General features: G+C 43.1%; 1 protein-coding gene across 1 annotated transcript; it reads right to left on the bottom strand.

Moving 5' to 3' along the window:
- Nucleotides 1–2509: 2509 nt before the first annotated feature.
- Nucleotides 2510–16710, bottom strand: Hsd17b6 (hydroxysteroid 17-beta dehydrogenase 6). Its single transcript, XM_090327430.1, has 5 exons — nucleotides 16597–16710; nucleotides 14659–14985; nucleotides 10495–10753; nucleotides 8779–8942; nucleotides 2510–2994 (listed from the first exon to the last, which is right to left on the bottom strand). The coding sequence occupies exons 2-5, from the start codon at nucleotides 14969–14971 to the stop codon at nucleotides 2777–2779; spliced, it is 954 nt and encodes a 317-aa protein (XP_090183556.1). The 5' UTR covers nucleotides 14972–14985; nucleotides 16597–16710; the 3' UTR covers nucleotides 2510–2776.
- Nucleotides 16711–17094: the final 384 nt, after the last annotated feature.

Here is a 17094-nt window from a genome sequence, read left to right as displayed (position 1 = left end):
AATGGTCTGCCACTTGAGCCACAGCACCACTTCCAGCTTTTTCTGTGTATGTGGTACTGAGGAATTGAACCTAGGGCTTCCTGCATGCTACTACATAGCTTCTACATCATGCTTCTACATAGCTAGGATTACAGGTGTGAGCTACCAGCACCCAGTAGTGGGGGAGATTTCTGATAGATCTTTCCCTTTCCCCATAGGGGAAGATAAGTGAAGACATCTTTTTCCCTCTTAAGCCTTTTGCACTCTTAATCTGTCGAGAATTGATGTAATGTCTGGCTCTGCAGCTACCATCTTGCAACCTTGAATTGACAAACTGGAGGAAAAGACCATGAAATTCCCAAACACTTTAACCCTGACATAGATATCTACTAATACTTAGGAAAACAAATGCTTATTTAAGTCATACTACTATCTCTAGCCAATCCTTCCACTCTACACCAAACCAAATCCTCTTACCTACCAGGTAGATATTCTATCATCTGAATCACATCTGCAGTTCCCTCTCTTACTTACTCATCAATTCAGCAATTCTCTGATCTCTCTTTACTTTGTGGCTTGTACTGAACATCCAGCACAATAAGTGAAGACTCACCTGCCTGGATTCTATTATCGGGAAATTTTAGAACAGTTGCAATGGAAAATTCAAAATCTCCCCTAGAGTGAGGATGGGATACACACACACAGAGTCAGGAATCAGAAAAGCATTTGGATTTCTTTCTTTCTTTCTTTCTTTCTTTCTTTCTTTCTTTTCTTTCTTTCTTTCTCTTTCTCTTTTTGTCAGTCATGGGGCTTGAAGTCTGGTCCCGGGCATTGTCCCTGAGCTCTTTAGTTCAAGGCTATCATTCTACTACTTGAGCCACAGCACTTCTGGTTTTCTCCAATTGGAGATGACAGTCTCACAGACTTTAGTGCCTGGGCTGGCTTCACACTTCTATCCTGAGATCTCAGCCTCCTGAGTAGCTAGGATTATAGGCGTGAACCATCAGTGCCTCGCTTTAGCATCTGAAGTCTTTTTTTTTTTTTTTCCCAGTCCTGGGCTTGAGCTCAGAGCCTGACAGCACTGTCCTTGAATTTTCTCAAGGCTAGAGCTCTATCACTTGAGCCTCAGCACCACTTCCAGCTTTTTTTTTGCTTTTTTTTTTTTTTTGCTATGTATGCGGTACCGAGGAATTGAACCCGGGTCTTCGTGCATGCTAGGCAAGCACTCTACCACTAGGCCAAACTCGCGGCATTCACAGATTTTTTTTTTTTTGCCGGTCCTGGGGATTGAACTCAGGGACTGGGCACTGTCCTTGCGCTTTCTCAACTCTATCGAGCAACAGCACCACTTCCTGAGAGCTCTCTACCACTAGGTCACACTTGGGCCCTGATTTTAAAATAAAAAGTAATTTATTTTTAAATTATAGAGAAATATATTGGAAAATGATAGAAGGCAAAATAGAAGAAAAAGTTGTTAATTATATTGTTTTAATAAATATTAACAGATTATAGTCTGATCCATTTCAAGGTAGGATAAACAGAACCACATGATTCTCAGTAATCCCTGAATAAGGGTAGAGCACAGAAGCATTTTTCATCTACATAAAGAAATGACATCATAGGATCCGGGCATGGTGGCTCACGCCTGTAATTCTATCTATTCAGGAGGCTGAGATCTGAGGAGGTTCAAAACCAGCCCATGCACTAAAGTCTGTGAGACTCTTCTCTCCAATTAAACACCAGAAAACCAGAAGTGGCACTGTGGCTCTAAGAGTAGGGAGGTAGCCTTGAGCTGAAGAGACAGGGACAGCACCCAGGCCCAGAGTTCAAGCCACAGCCAACAAAAGAAAAGAAAAGAAAAGAAAAAGAAACGACATCATTAAGCCATGTTCTGGTTGCTCACACCTGTAACTTTAGCATCTGAGATCCAGAGAGAAGTGACTCAAAGTCAGCCTAGGGAGAGCATCTAAAACCTACATTTCCAAAGTAACTAGTAGAAAGTTATGGTCAAGGGCCAGGAGTGTAGCCTCATGATACAGTACTTGCCTAACATGCAGGAAGCCCTGAGTTGGATTCCTCAGTACTGTATACACTGGTTCTATAGCTCAAGTGGTAGAGTGCTAACCTGTGTAAAAGTAGCTCAGGGGGGGCCGGGAGTTTGGCCTAGTGGTTAAAGTGCCTGCCTAGCATGCATGAAGACCCGGGTTCGATTCCTCGGTACCATATATAGAAAAAAGCCGGAAGTGGTGCTGAGGCTCAAGTGGTAGAGCTCTAGCCTTGAGAAAGTCCAAGGACAGTGCTCAGGCCCTGAGCTCAAGCTCAGGACTGGCAAAAAAAAAAAAAAAAAAAAGTAGCTCAGGGACAGTGTCCAGGCCCTGAGTTCAAATCTTCAGGACCGGTCAAAAAAAGAAAGAAAGTTATGCTCAAGTCGTAGCCAGGAGCCAACAAACTGACCAAGTGTGAAGCCTTAAGTTCAAACTCCAGTACAGTTCAACCCCCCCCCAAAAAAAAAGACATCAAGCAGATTGGATTGTTTCAGGCAACTGTTTAATAAAGCAAGAAAGTCTAATACATGTTAGAAACATTCTCATTTTTAAAGTGGGTAAAATAATAATGATCCATAACGTAGATATAGCAAATGATGGCTATCTGGAACTCAAACAGGATACCAGCTGAATGAGTTTAGGCAAGAAAATGAATTATTACAGTCTGGATTATTCACACACTAACAGCAAGTTTCTGATTTATTCTTCATTCTTCCAAGAACAACTGAATCAGGTTGTTGTTGTTGTTGTTTTTAGATTGCCTCAGCTGGTTTGGGATTGTATCTGGCCAATATGCAGTCTGCCAGAGATGTAGGTAAGAAAGAGAGTGGGATGTATATGAAATAAGCATCCCAGCCAGCCAAATATCGAGTACGAGGGTGTGCCGACGTCAGAGCATGCTCCATGCAGTCAGTGACCAGGTGCAGGTCTGAGCTACACATTGAAAGTCCTTTCTTAACCATTTTGTAATCTGTATGCAAGGAGAATAACAGTATCATAAACCTCAATGGAAAACATTAAAGTAGGGACTGGGAGTATGGCCCAGTGATAACGTGCACACCTAGCATGCATGAAGCCCTGGGTTCAATTCCTCAATACTACATATACAGAAAAAGCCAGAAGTGGTGTTGTGGCTCAAGTGGCAGAGAGCTAGCTGTGAGTAAAAAGTATCCAAGGACAGTGCCCAGGCCCTGAGTTCAAGCCCCAGGACTGGAAAAAAAATTAAAGTATGATTGAAACAACACAGGTATATGAACTGACCTTTTCCATTGAAATTTTGTATGCATTTTTTGTCAGTCCTGGCCACTGTTTATTGTTTGTTTGTTTTTGTTTTGGGGGGAGGGTTTTTTGATTTTGGGGGTTGAACTCAGCCTGGGCGCTGTCCCTGAGCTCTTCAGCTCAAGGCCACTACCCTACCCCCAGAGCCACAGCCCCACTTCCTGTTTTCTAGGGAGATAAGAGATTGGACATAAGAGTCTCAGGTCTTTTTGTGCCCAGGCTGGCTTTGAACCTTGATCCTCAGATCTTAGCCTTCTGAGTAGCTAGGATTATAGACCTGAGCCACCATGCCCAGCTTTCTGGCCACTGATCTTGAGTTTTCTCAAGGCTAACGCTCTATCACTTGAGCCACAGCACCAGTTCTGGCTTTTTTCTGTGTATGTGGTTCCAAAGAATGTGGAATCCAGGGCTGTGTGTATGTTAGGCAAGCACTCCACCACTAGGCTACACTCCTGGCCCCTGTATATATTTTTATTGAGTTGTAATTTATATAAAATTCAGGCAGCTTAAATCAATGTCTTTTATATAAAATCAAAAGTATAGTCAGGGCTGGGAATTTGGCCTAGTGGTTAAAGTGCTTGCCTAGCATGCATGAAGACCCGGGTTCGATTCCTCGGTACCACATACATAGAAAAAAGCCAGAAGTGGTGCTGAGGCTCAGGTGGTAGAGCTCTAGCCTTGAGAAAGTCCAAGGACAGTGCTCAAGCCCAGGACTGGCAAAAAAAAAAAAAAAAAAAAAAAGTATAGTCAGACTTGGACAACTATCACCATAATCTAAGTTTAGTAATTTTTCATCAACAAACTGAGAGGCTAAGATCTGAAGATCTTGCTTTGAAGCCAGCCTGGGCAGAAAAGTTTTTGAGATTTTCATCTCTAAATAACCAGAAAAAAAGGCAGAAGTGGAGGTATGACTCAAGTAATAGAATTCCAGCTTTGAGGAAAAAAAAGTCAAGTGAGATCATGAGGCCTTGTGTTCAAGCCCCATTACTGGATCACATCCATGCATGCACAATTGAAACAATTAGCAGTCACTCTCTTTTCTCCCCCACAAACAACCCAGGGAATCACTAATCCACTTTTTTTTTTCTTTTTTTTCTTGTGGGTCATGGGGCTTGAACTTTGGGCCAGGGAGCTATCCCTGAGCTCTTCAGCTCAAGGCTACCACCCTATTCCTTGAGCCAGCTTAAGGCTACCACCCTACTCCTTGAGCCACAGCCCCACTTCCGGTTTTCTGGTAGTTAACTGGAGATAAGTGCATGGAATTTAGTGCCCAGGCTGTCTTTGAATGTGATCCTCAAGATCTCAGCTTCCTGAGGCATGAACCACTGTGCCCAGCTCTTTTCTTTTTTTGTGCCTATACTAGAGTTTGAGCTCAGGAACTGAGAGCTATCCCTTAGCCTTTTCACTCAAGGCTGACACTCTATCAATTGAATCATAACTCCATTTCTTGGTTTTTGGTGGTTAGAGATGACAGTCTGTTATGAGCATAAAGATATAAAGACAGAACAGAGGGTAATGATGTGAAAATACTAAAATAATATGATGTGAAAATACTAGGAAAATGGATATGATATGAAAATACTAAATGAATCTGATGTGAAAATACAATATAATGAATATGATTAGAATGAAAAACAATGGGCCAGGTGTGGTGGCTCACGCCTATTACCCTAGCTACTCAGGAAGCTGAGATCTGAGGATCAAGGTTCCAAGCCAGCCCTAGGCACAAAAGGACCTGAGACTCTTAGCTCCAGTTAATCCCTAGAAAACAGGAAATAGGGCTGTGGCTCTGGGGGTAGGGTGGTAGCCTTGAGCTGAAGAGTTCAGGGACAGCGCCCAGGTCCAGAGTTCAAGCTCCCACCAAAAACAAATAAACAAACAAAAAAAAGAAGGAGTTTGGGCCAGAGAGGAACAGCCAAGGATGGAGATAAGCAAAGGACCTAGAATGAGGGACAGCATTTCTGGCCTTCATCGAGACTGTGGTTTGAGGATCTTTGGCATGCAGAAGCTACTCCTTGCCCATGAGAACCAAGACTCGTCGTGGGGCACCAGAGCTCACATGAGGACAGGACTGGGAGCTACATCTAACAACTGACAGGCAGGCCCTGTTAGACTTTGGGACTAAGAGGTGTCCGAGAGGTGAGTTCAGTGGGTGTGCTGGATAGGCAGGATAGAATTAGGCAAGTTAAGACTAGAATATAGTAACTAGAATATAGTGTTAACTCTGCTAAGCTATGTTAAATCAATTAATTATGTTGCATCGGGGCTGAGAGTGTGGCTTAGTGGTAGAGTGCTTGCCTAGCATGCATGAAGCCCTAGATAGCACATACACAGAAAGAAAAAAACAAGCTGGAAATGGTGCTGTGGCTCAAGTGGAAGAGCACTAGCCTTGAGAAAGTCCAAGGACAGTGCCCAGGCCCTGATCAGGGTTCACGCCTCAGGGCTGGAAAAAAAAAAAAAAAAACTATGTTGCATCATATTACCTGCCTATTGGTGAATTACTTCACCTGCTCAAGACACAGTTTTAAGAACTTTCCTTTCTGGCTGGCTTCAAACCATAATCTTCAGATCTCAGCCTCCTGAGTAACTAAGGGTACAGGTATAAACCACTGGCTCTCATCCATTAGACAATCAAAGATATTATTTCATGAAACAGTGATCCCATACCTATGCGGCTTCTGTGACTAGTACCACCTGCCCACCACGCCTAGCAGGACTCTCCAAAGCTGGTCTTCATCAACTTATGCCTTCCTTCTTTCCACAATAAAAAAATCTGAGTCTATGGTCAAGCTCTGCGTTACCAAAAGGACAGCCAACACTGAAGGCTGCATTTCAGTCCAGCAAATAACTCATAGAAGCCTTTTTGTTTGGTCCTTCTCTTGAGATTCACAAGTTTAATGCCTCTGTACATGGAACATCACCTAGTGTTTATGTGTCCAGTCCATAGGGCAGGTTGATTATGGTCCCTTCCTCAACTGAGACCTTCTTTTACCTTTGTGTATGTGTGTGTGTAAGTCCTGGCGCTTGAAACTCAGGGCTTGGACCTGTTCCTGAGCTTTTGTGTTCTTGAGCCACTGCTCATTAGCTTTTGGTGATTCATTGGAGGTGAGAATCTCATAGCCTTTCCTACCAAAGCTGGACTTTGAACCAAAATCCTTAGATCTCAGCCTCCGGGAGCCACAGGCACTCAGCATTAAGATCTTCTTAACCTCTCTTGTTTAGGAGGACTTTGGTTAAGGAACATTGTTCTCAGAGGATCTAGCACTGAATTTCCACCAATTTCTCTTTCATGTACACACACACACACACACACACACACACACACACACACACACACACACACACTGGACATATATACATACACAGATAATTTTTTTTGATGATACTGGGATTTGAAGTCACATTTTTTAGCCAAGTGCTCTACAACATGTGCCAAGTCTTAGGTTGTTTTCCTCCTCCTCCTCACCTCCTCTGCCTTCTTCTCTTCCTCCTTCCCAGTCCTGAGGCTTAAATTCAAGGCCTGGGTACTGTCACTGAGTGTCTTTGCTCAAGGCTAGCTCTCTGCCACTTGACATAGCACTATTTCTGGCTTTCTCTGTTTATGTGGTACTAAAAAAATCTAACCCAGGGCTTTATGCATGCTAGGTAAGCATTGCCACTAAGCCACATTCCCAACCAAGTCTCTAGTTCTTTTCGTTCTTTTCTTTTTTTCTTTTCTTTTCTTCTTTCTTTCTTTCTTTCTTTTTTTCTTTCCTTCCTTCCTTCCTTCCTTTCTTTCTTTCTTTCTTTCTTTCTTTCTTTCTTTCTTTCTTTCTTTCTTTCTTTCTTTCTTTCTTTCTTTCTTTGCCAGTCCTGAGGCTTGAACTCAGGGCCTGAGCACTGCCTTTGGACCTTCTCAAGGCTAGAGCCCTACCATTTGAGCCACAGCACCACTTCTGGCATTTTCTATGTATGTGGTATCGAAGAATTGAACCCAGGTCTTCATGCATGCTAGGCAGGCACTCTACCACGAGGCCACACTCCTGGCCCCCAATATGTTTTCTTTTAGCCCATCTTTTCCTTTCTTATAAACACTATCCATTATATCTATCGAGAAAACATCTTGGGGCCAGCAGTGTGGCCTACTGGTAGAGTGCTTGCCTCACGTGCACAAAGCCCTGGGTTTATTCCTTGTGACCACCTACAAAGGAAAAGCAGGAAGTGGTGCTATGGTTCAAGAGGTAGAGAGCTAGCCTTGAGAAAGCTCAAGGGTAGTGCCCAGTCTCTGAGCTCAAGAAGAAATAAAAACAGGGGCCGGGGGTTTGGCCTAGTGGTTAAAGTGCTTGCCTAGCATGCATGAAGACCCGGGTTCGATTCCTTGGCACCACATGCATAGAAAAAAGCCAGAAATGGTGCTGAGGCTCAAGTGGTAGAGCTCTAGCCTTGAAAAAGTCCAAGGACAGTGCTCAGGCCCTGAGCTCAAGCCCAGGACTGGAAAAAAAAAAAAAAGAAATAAAAACAAAACCAAAGCCAGAGTGCTGGCTCACACCTGTAATCCTAGCTACTCAGGAGGCTGAGATCTGAGGATCAGGGTTCAAAGCCAGCCCAAGCACAAAAGGCCCTGAGACTCTTATTTCCAATTAACCTCTAGAAAACAGGAAATGGGGCTATGGCTCAAGGGTAGGGTAGCAGCCTTGAGCTGAAGAGCTCAGGGACAGTGCCCAGGCCATGACCCACAAAAAAAAAAGAAAAGAGGGGCAGGGAGTTTGGCCTAATGATAAGAGTGCTTGCCTAGGCCCGAGAGTTTGGCCTAGCGGTTAAAGTGCTTGCCTAGCATGCACAAAGACCCGGGTTCGATTCCTCGGTATCCCACATACACAACCAAGCCGGAAGTGGCAGAGACGAGACACAACCAAACCGGAAAAGTGGCAGAGACGAGACTGCGACGGCGACAGAGAGCAAAAGAAGCGAGCTGAGCTGAAGTGAACAGAGCCCAACCGAGTGGTGGCCGGAGCGAGCGGGGCCAGAAAGAGAAGGGGGCCAACAAAAAAAAAAAAAAAGAGTGCTTGCCTAGCATGCACAAAGGCCCAGATTTGATTCCTCAGTACCACATACATAGAAAAAAGCCAGAAGTAGTACTGTGGCTCAAGTGGTAGAGCTCTAGCCTTGAGAAAAACCCAAGAACAGTGCTCAAGCCCTGAGTCTAAGCCCAGGACTGGAAAGAAAGAAAGGAAGGAAGGAAGGAAGGAAGGAAGGAAGAGAAAGCAAGGAAGGAAGGAAGGAAGGAAGAAAGAAAGAAAGAAAGAAAGAAAGAAAGAAAGAAAGAAAGAAAGAAAGAAAGAAAATTAAAACAGCTTAGAAGAAAATGAGGGAGGAGTAACATTTAAAAAGAAATGCATACATTACCTTACTTTTGTAACTGTAACCCCCCTCCCCATTCATCACCTTTACAAAAAAGAAAGGCAAAAAAACCCACCAAAACCAAAAACCAGCTTACAGCAGTCAAAAAATTGTTGTCCATAGGACTCCTTAATATGCATGGGGCTTTCTTCCCAAGTTTGTGTTAATGTCTCCAGAGACGATTTCAGATTGGTTATTTCTGTTTTGAAGCTACCAGGTGTAACTATGCTGACTTTTACTCCAAAACCTTGAAGTTCGCGCCTGAAATGAAAGTCCACAAGTTAATTTCTTGGGACTAAAAGTTATCACTATTTCACTGTTCTCAGGGAGGAACACATAATCATAATAAAAGTATTACAGAATATATTATATTTACTGAAATTTTTAAAGTAGAAAGAAAAAATTAAACATATATTATGATTATACCAACTACTAAACCATCATAACTATTTGTGTGTGTGTGTGTCCTAATATGGGAGCTTAAACTAGGGCCTCACATTCTTGCTATATTTTTTTCAGTCAAGGATGACATTCAACTATTTGAGCCACATCTCCACTTGTAGCTTTTTGCTGATTAGCAAGCGATAAGAGTCTCACAGCCTTTTCTACCTTGGGCTAGCTTCAAACCAGGATCCTTAGATCTCAGCCTCCTTAAGCAGTGATGATTACAGGTGTAGGCCACCAGTGCACAGCATACACCTACTCTTTTCTTTTTCTTTTTAAGTCCTGGGGCTTGAACTCAGAGCCTGAGCACTGTCCCTGAGCCTCTCTGTGCTTTAGCACTCTACTTCTTGAGCCACAGTGCCACTTCCTGCTTTTTCTATGTATGTGGTACTGAGGAACCGAACCCAGGACTTCATGCAAGCACTCTATCACTTAAGCTACATTCCCAGCCACATCTACTCTTTAAATGAAGAGTTAAGTATCCAGAGTGCTAAATACTGGAGGTATAAAGAAAACAAATAATAATAATGAAAATCAACATTCGTTACAATGACACATGCAATCTCCAATCAGTCCCTTGCCTCAAAATCTTACAGCAAGAAAAACTCAATAAATATACATAATATAATTCAAAATAATTATCATCCTTGCTACTCAGGAGGCTGAGATCTGAGGATCACAGTTCAAAGTCATCCCTGGGCACTAAAAAGTCTGTGAATCTCCTATCTCCAGTTAATCACCAGAAAACCGGAAGTGGCACTGTGTCTCTAGGGGTAGCTCCGTAGCCTTGAGCTGAAGAACTCAGGAACAATGCCCAGGCCCAGAGTTCAAGTATCATGACGGACCAAAAGAAAAACAGGATTATAGAACCGGGTAGCTGGTTTTGATTCCAGCACAAAGTAGAAAGAAGAGGAAGAAGAGAAGAGAGGAGGAGGAAGAGGAAGAGCATTGAAGAAGTTATGGAAGTAGAGAGGAAATGCAAATAGATTTTCCCAGAGAGCCAAACTTCAGTGGGGAGAAGACATTTCAGCTGAGTCTGGAAGGAGAAAGGCCAAATCTTCATGCGAAGAATGGAGAAGAATGAGCTGGGTACTGATGGCTCAGATTTGTAATCCCAGCTATTTGAGAGACAGAACTGAGAATTGAGGTTTGAAGCCAGCCCTGTCAACAAAGTCCATGAGATACTTACCTCCAATTAAACACCAAAAAGCTCAAAGTGGAAATGTGGCTCGAGTGCTAGAGCAGCAGCCTTAAGAGAAAAGCTAAGGGACAGTGCCCAGGCTCTGCGTTTAAACCCCAGTACTGGCACCAAAATAATAACAGCAGCAGCAGCAATAATAACGATAACAGCTGTTTATATTTTCCTTACCTTAGTGTATCTGAAAACGCTTCCACTCCAAACTTGGATGTAGAGTAAGGTCCCCCACATATAGCAATTCTTCCCATCACACTGGAGACATTGACAATTCTCCCCTTTGCTCTCCTTACCAAGGGAAGCATACTCAAGGTCACTTGGACCAAACCAAGGAGGTTCACATTGAGGAGCTTCATACAGTCATCAAATGTCTGCCATTCAAAGTAGGCCATTGGTTTGTAAATGCCTGCATTGTTGACCAAGCCCCAAAGACCTAAAATAATAAATCTCAGATCAGAACTAGTGTTTCAGACAAAAATGACAATTGTTTACCTTGACAAATTTTCCTGCTAACAATAACTATAGATGGTAGAAGGAAAAGAAACATTTTAATATATTTAAAGGTGTCTATAAGTTAATAACAACAACCAAAGCCAAATCAGCTGGGTGCCAGTGGCTCACACCTATACAATCCTAGCTACTCAAAAGGTTGGGATTTGAAGATCATGGTTCAAAGCCAGCTCAGGTAGGAAAGTCTGTAGGATACTTATCTCCAATGAAACAGGAAAAAAAATAAATAAAAAAGCCAGAAGTAGAGATGTGGCTCAAATAAGTGATGGAACATGGGTATAAAAGCTAAGAGAGGCCGGGAGTTTGGCCTAGTGGTAAGAGTGCTTGCCTAGCATGCACGAAGACCTGGGTTTGATCCCTCAGTACCACATATGTAGCAAAAAGCCAGAAATGGGGCTGTGGCTCAAGTGGTAGAGCCCTAGCCTTGAGAAAATCCAGGGACAGTGCTCAGGCTCTGAGCCCAAGCCCAGGACTGGCAAAAAAAAAAGCAAAAAAAAGCTAAGAGAAAGCCGGGCACAGTGGCTCACACCTGTAATCCTAGCTACTCAGGAGGCTGAGATATGAGGATCACGGTTCAAAGCCAGCCCAGGTACTAAAAAGTCTGTGAGACTCTTATCTCCAATTAATCACTAAAAGATGAGAAGTGGCACTGTGACTCCAGGGGTAGGACAGAAGCCTTGAGTTGAATTGCTCAGGGACAGTGCCCAGGCCCGGAGTTCAAGCCCCAGTACTAAAACATATATACACACGAGTCAAATTAAAAACTAATTAGTGGATTTTTTTTTTCTTTTTGAGTGGTTTGAACCTAGGATCAGGCACTTGCTAGATAGGTGCTCTACCCCTTGAGTCATTTCCCTGCCCTTTTGGTTTGGCTTATTTTTCAGATAGGGTCTCACACCTTGCCTAGGGCTGCCATAAACCAAGACCTTCTTATGTTTCCCTCCACTTGCCCCATTGCTGGGGTTCTATACTCCTGTGTCAGTAAAATCAGCTTGTTCTGTAAAATAGTATCTCACCAACTCTTTTGTAAGACTTGCTTTGAACTTTCATTAATCTTCTATTTCTGATTTTTGCATAGCTGGATTGCTGGCTTTTGATTTGATAGAACTTGCCAACCAATGTGAAATTGGAAAGATAGATAGATAGATAGATAGATAGATAGATAGATAGATAGATAGAGGAGGGAAGGAAAGGGAAAGGGAGGGGAAGGGAAGGAAATGGAAAGGAAAGAAGGGAAAAAGGAGAAAAGAAAAAGAAATTCCTTTAAGAGTCTAAGTTATGGAGTCTGATAGAGGACACTGGGCTAGGCTACAGTGTCTCATTCTTATAATCCTAGCTACTCCAAAGGCTGAGATATGGAGGATTGAAGTTTGCGGTTCAAGGCCAGCCTGGGCAGAGAAGTTTGCTAGACTCCATCTCCAATTAAACAACAAAAAGCAGGACTGGAACAACCCAGATGCCCCACTACAGATGAATGGATACAAAAAATGTGGTACATATAGAGATTTCCTTCTTGAATACTTGTTTGTTAAACATGACATTTGAAATATGATGTAAAAATCAATGTTAATAAATTCTGTAATAAAAAATGGGAAAAGTGTAGTACATATATACAATGGAATTCTACATAGCTACCAGACAAGATAAAATAATGGCATTTGCTGGGAAGTGGATGAAACTAGAGCAAATCATGTTGAGTGAGGTAAGTCAAGACCAAAGAAACAAAAGGTGCATGGTCTCCTTGATATGCGGATATTAGATCCAAACAGTACAAGAGCCATGACTCAATACTCAGGTACTCAAAGTCATTGACATGATCTTGAAGATATAAATATAACTACATAAACATAAAATCTATGACGGGATATATACTCTATAGATATATTGATATATTATATATATATCTACCTACAAGCTCTCAGCTTAATTTAAGTTTTGTTCTTAAATTTATGGGTTAATGATTGCATATAGAGATCCCATTCTTGAATACTTATTTGCTAAACTTGACATTTGAAAATTGATGTAAAAAAAAATCAGTGTTGGGTCAGGAGTTTGTCCTAGTGATAGAAAGCTTGCCTAGCATGCATGAAGACACAGGTTCCATTCCTTGGTACCACATACATAGAAAACAGCTGGAAGTGGTGCTGTGGCTCAAGGGGTAGAGTTCTAGTCTTGAGAAAAGTCCAAAGACAGTGCTCAGGCCCTGAGTTCAAGCCCCAGGACCAGCAAAATAAGCAGTGCTGGAGATATGACTCAAGAAGTAAAGCCCCAATTGAGCAAGCAAGCTGAGCGTGCACTTAGCCCTGAATTCAAACTCTGATACCACCAAAAAGAAGATACTCTCTTCGTTAAATTGGTATTCAAACATTCCAAGGGCCTTGGAGAAAGATGTTACTAAGTCAATAAATTAAATAAACAGTTAAAATTTCTGTAAAAGGGCCGGGAGTTTGGCCTAGTGGTAGAATGCTTGCCTAGCATGCATGAAGACCTGGGTTCGATCCCTTGGTACCACATACTTATAAAAAGCCAGAAGTGGTGCTGAGGCTCAAGTGGTAGAGCTCTAGCCTTGAGAAAGTCCAAGGACAGTGCTCAGACCCTGAGCTTAAGCCCAGGACTGGCAAAAAAAAAAATCTGTAAAAAACTCACTAAACAAATAAATATGGTACATACTATTTTCAATAGCAAAATAGTTGCAGAAAATATAGAATAAAAATTCAGTGTGGGGACTGGGAATGTAGCTTAGTGGTAGAGTGCTTGTCTTGCATACATGAAGCCCTGGGTTCAATTCCTCAGCATCACATAAACATACATAGAAAAAGCCAGAAGTGAAGCTGTAGCTCGAGTGCTAGAGTGCTAGCCTTGAACAAAAGCAGCTCAGGGACAGTGCCCTGGCCCTGAGTTCAAGCTCTAGTACTGGCACATGTGCTGGTGGCTTATGCTTATTATCCTAGCTATTCAGGAAGCTGAGATCTGAGGATTGTGGTTCAAAGTCAGCCTGGATAGGAAAGCCTGTGTGTTACTTACCTTCACTTAACCACCAGAAAACTAGAAATGGAGCTGTGGCTCAAAGTGATAGAATGCAAACCTTGAGCATAAAGAGTTCAAGAACAGTGCCCAGACCTTGAACTTAAGCCCCAAGACCAAGCATAAGAGGAAGAAGGAGAAGGAGCAGGAGAAGGAGGAGGAGGAGGAGGAGGAGGAGGAGGAGGAGGAGGAGGAGGAGGAGGAGGGTGTCTAAAGCTCAGTATGGCACTACACATTTATAGTCTCAGCTATTCAGAAAGAGGAGCTCAAAAGGATCATGGTGTAAAGCCAGCCAGAGCAAAATTTTACCAAGACTCCAACTTAACACTTTGAGATCAGATGATAGCCTCAAATGTGTGCATCTCATTTTTCCATGAAAGCATTGTTAAGGAAATGAAACACTGTAATGCATTGTGACATTCCTTCAAATGATAAAGCCAAACTTTTCAAACTCTGTTAAACTGAGGTTTAAACATAGGGCCTTGACCTTGCAAGATCGGCAATCTAGGAGCCAGGAGTTTGGGCTAGTGGTAGAGTGCTTTCCTAGATGCACAAAGATCCAGGTTCAATTCCTCAGTGCCACATACATAGAAAAAAAAGCTGGAAGTGGTGCTGAGGCTCAAGTGGTAGAGCTCCAGCCTTGAGAAAAGTCCAAGGACAGTGCTCAGGCCCTGAGCTCAAGCCCCACAACTGGCAAAAAAAAAAAAAAAAAGATAGGCAATCTACTGCTGAGCCAGACCTCTGGCTCTAATCCTTTGTAGCTCTCTGGCTACATAAAAGGAGAACGTACTTTTTTTTTCATACCTCTGTCCCCCACACGCTCCTTCACCCACTGCGTGGCTGCAGCAATGCTCTCTGTGCTGGTGACATTCAGGACCACAGTCTCCAGCCTGCCTGACGTCTTGTTCCTCAGCTGCTCAGCCCCCTTCTCCGTCAGACACGCAGCCAGCACCCTCAAGCCTCGCATGTCCAGCTGCCTGGCCAGCAGGTTCCCGAAGCCCGAGTCACAGCCTGTGATGAAGACGTACTTGTCCTGGAGGTGGCTCACCACCTGCTTCTCTCGGTACCAGCGCAGCAGGTAGTGAAGGCCCATGAGGGCTACCAGATAAAGCCACATTGCCAGGGTATGTCCTTCAATAGAAAGAAGACAGCTTTCACTGGGTGTGGTACCACATGCTAGTCATTCTAACTACTCAAAGACTAAAGGGGGAAGACCAAAAATTTGAGATTAGCCTAAGCAATTTAGGGAAATGTGTCTCAAAATAAAATGATCAAAATTGGCTAGGAATATATCTCAATGGTAGAGGACTTGCCTAACAAGAGACCCTGCCTCATTCCCTAGTACCACAATTTAAAAAATTAAAATAAAAAGAGGGAGAGAGGGAGAGAGAGAAGGAAGGAAGGGAGTTGACTCAGGCCTGTAATACAAGCTACTCAGCTGGCTGAGATCTGAAGATTGCAGTTCAAAACCAGCCAGGGCAGGAAAATCCATGAGACTTTTATTTCCAATAAACTACTCAAAAAAAAAAAGCCAGAAATGATGCAGTGGCTCGAGTGGTAGAGTGCTCACCTGAGCAAAAGAAGTTCAGGTCTGGGGGCCAGGAATTTGGCCTAGTAGTTAAAGTGCTTGCCTAGCATGCATGAAGACCCGGGTTCAATTCCTCAGTGCCACATATAGCAAAAAGCCGGAAGTGGTGCTGAGGCTCAAGTGGTAGAGCTCTAGCCTTGAGAAAGTCCAAGGACAGTGCTCAGGCCCTGAGCTCAAGCCCAGGACTGGCAAAAAAAAAAAAAATTCAGGTCTGGAGCTCAAGCCCCAGGAATAGAAATAAATAAATAGATAAACAAGGAAGGAAGGAGAAAAGAAGGAAGGAAAGAAAGAGAAATAAAAGAAAATGGAAATAAATTTCTATATTTATCAGATTATAGTGAAATAACATTTGAAATTAACAAGAGAAACTACATAAAATACATAAACACATGAATACAGAGCAATATACTTCTGAATGAAGAAATAAGAAAGGAATTTTTTTAATTCCCAGAATCTAATAAAAATGAAAATATATGAGCATTTATGGATACTATGAAAGCAACTTGAATAGTAAACTTCATAGCTATGAGTACCTACATTTAAAAATTGGAGAGAGGGGGCCAGGAGTTTGGCCTAGTGGTAGAGTGCTTGCTTAGCATGCACGAAGACCCGTGTTCAATTCCTTGGTACCACATGCATAGAAAAAAGCTGGAAGTGGTGCTGAGGTTCAAGTGGTAGAGCTCTAGCCTTGAGAAAGTCCAAGGACAGTGCTCAGGCCCGGAGTTAAAAAGCCCAAGACTGGCAAAAAAAAAAATTGGAGAGAGGAAGTGGTGCTGTGGTTCAAGGGTAGGGTGGTAGCCTTGAGCTGAAGAGCTCAGGGACAACGCCCAGGCCCAGAGTCTGGGGGTCTGGGCATCTGTGGCTCACACTTGTAATCCTAACTACTCACTAAAGGGCTGACTCCCACTTATTGGCATAGGTCAAGCAAAGCACGAGATATGCGCTGAGGAGCTTGTCTGCAGGCTGGTCATTCTGACTTTAGCTTAGTTGAGCTAAACCCCAGCCCAGGCAGAGCATTCCACTCTGGGCCCCAAAATACCACAGCCTATTTTTTTTGGGGGGGTCAAGAGGCTTGAACTCTGGACCTGGGCACTGTCCCTGAGCTCTTCAGCTCAAGGCTATAGCCCTACCCCAGAAACCACAGGGACACTTACAGTTTTTTTGGTGGTTAACTGGAGATTAAGAGTCTCACCAACTTTGGTGCCCAGGCTTGCTTTGAATCGTGATCCTCAGATCTCGGCCTCCTGGGTAGTTAGGATTACAGGCGTGAGCCACTATGCCAGTCTATACACAGCCTATTTTTTACTCTCTGCTTCGTTGTTAAGACCTATACAAACCCAGGCCCCAATCCAGTCTCTTGCACAATCTTCACAGCCTTGGGAAGGTCTGTGCCTCTCGCTGGCAATAAACAGTCCCAGCCTGTTGACAATTGAGTCTGGCCTATTGCTTTTCCATTCTCCTCCACTTTCCTAACTCTCATTAGGGTGAGATCTGTAGATAGAGGTTCAAAGCCAATCACTGCAGACAAATCCAAGAATATCTTATCTCCAATTAACCAGCAAAAACCTGCAACTGTGGTTCAAATGGTAGAGTTCCAGCAGTAAGCAAAAACCTGAAAGGAGGATTCTAAGTGACACGCGCGTGCACACACA

This window comes from Megascapheus bottae, chromosome 2, assembly GCF_031878675.1.
Source record: "Megascapheus bottae isolate mThoBot1 chromosome 2, mThoBot2.hap1, whole genome shotgun sequence".
Taxonomy (NCBI): domain Eukaryota; kingdom Metazoa; phylum Chordata; class Mammalia; order Rodentia; family Geomyidae; genus Megascapheus; species Megascapheus bottae.
The sequence above is the reverse complement of the archived record's forward strand: the minus strand, read 5'-3'. Positions and strand labels throughout refer to the sequence as shown.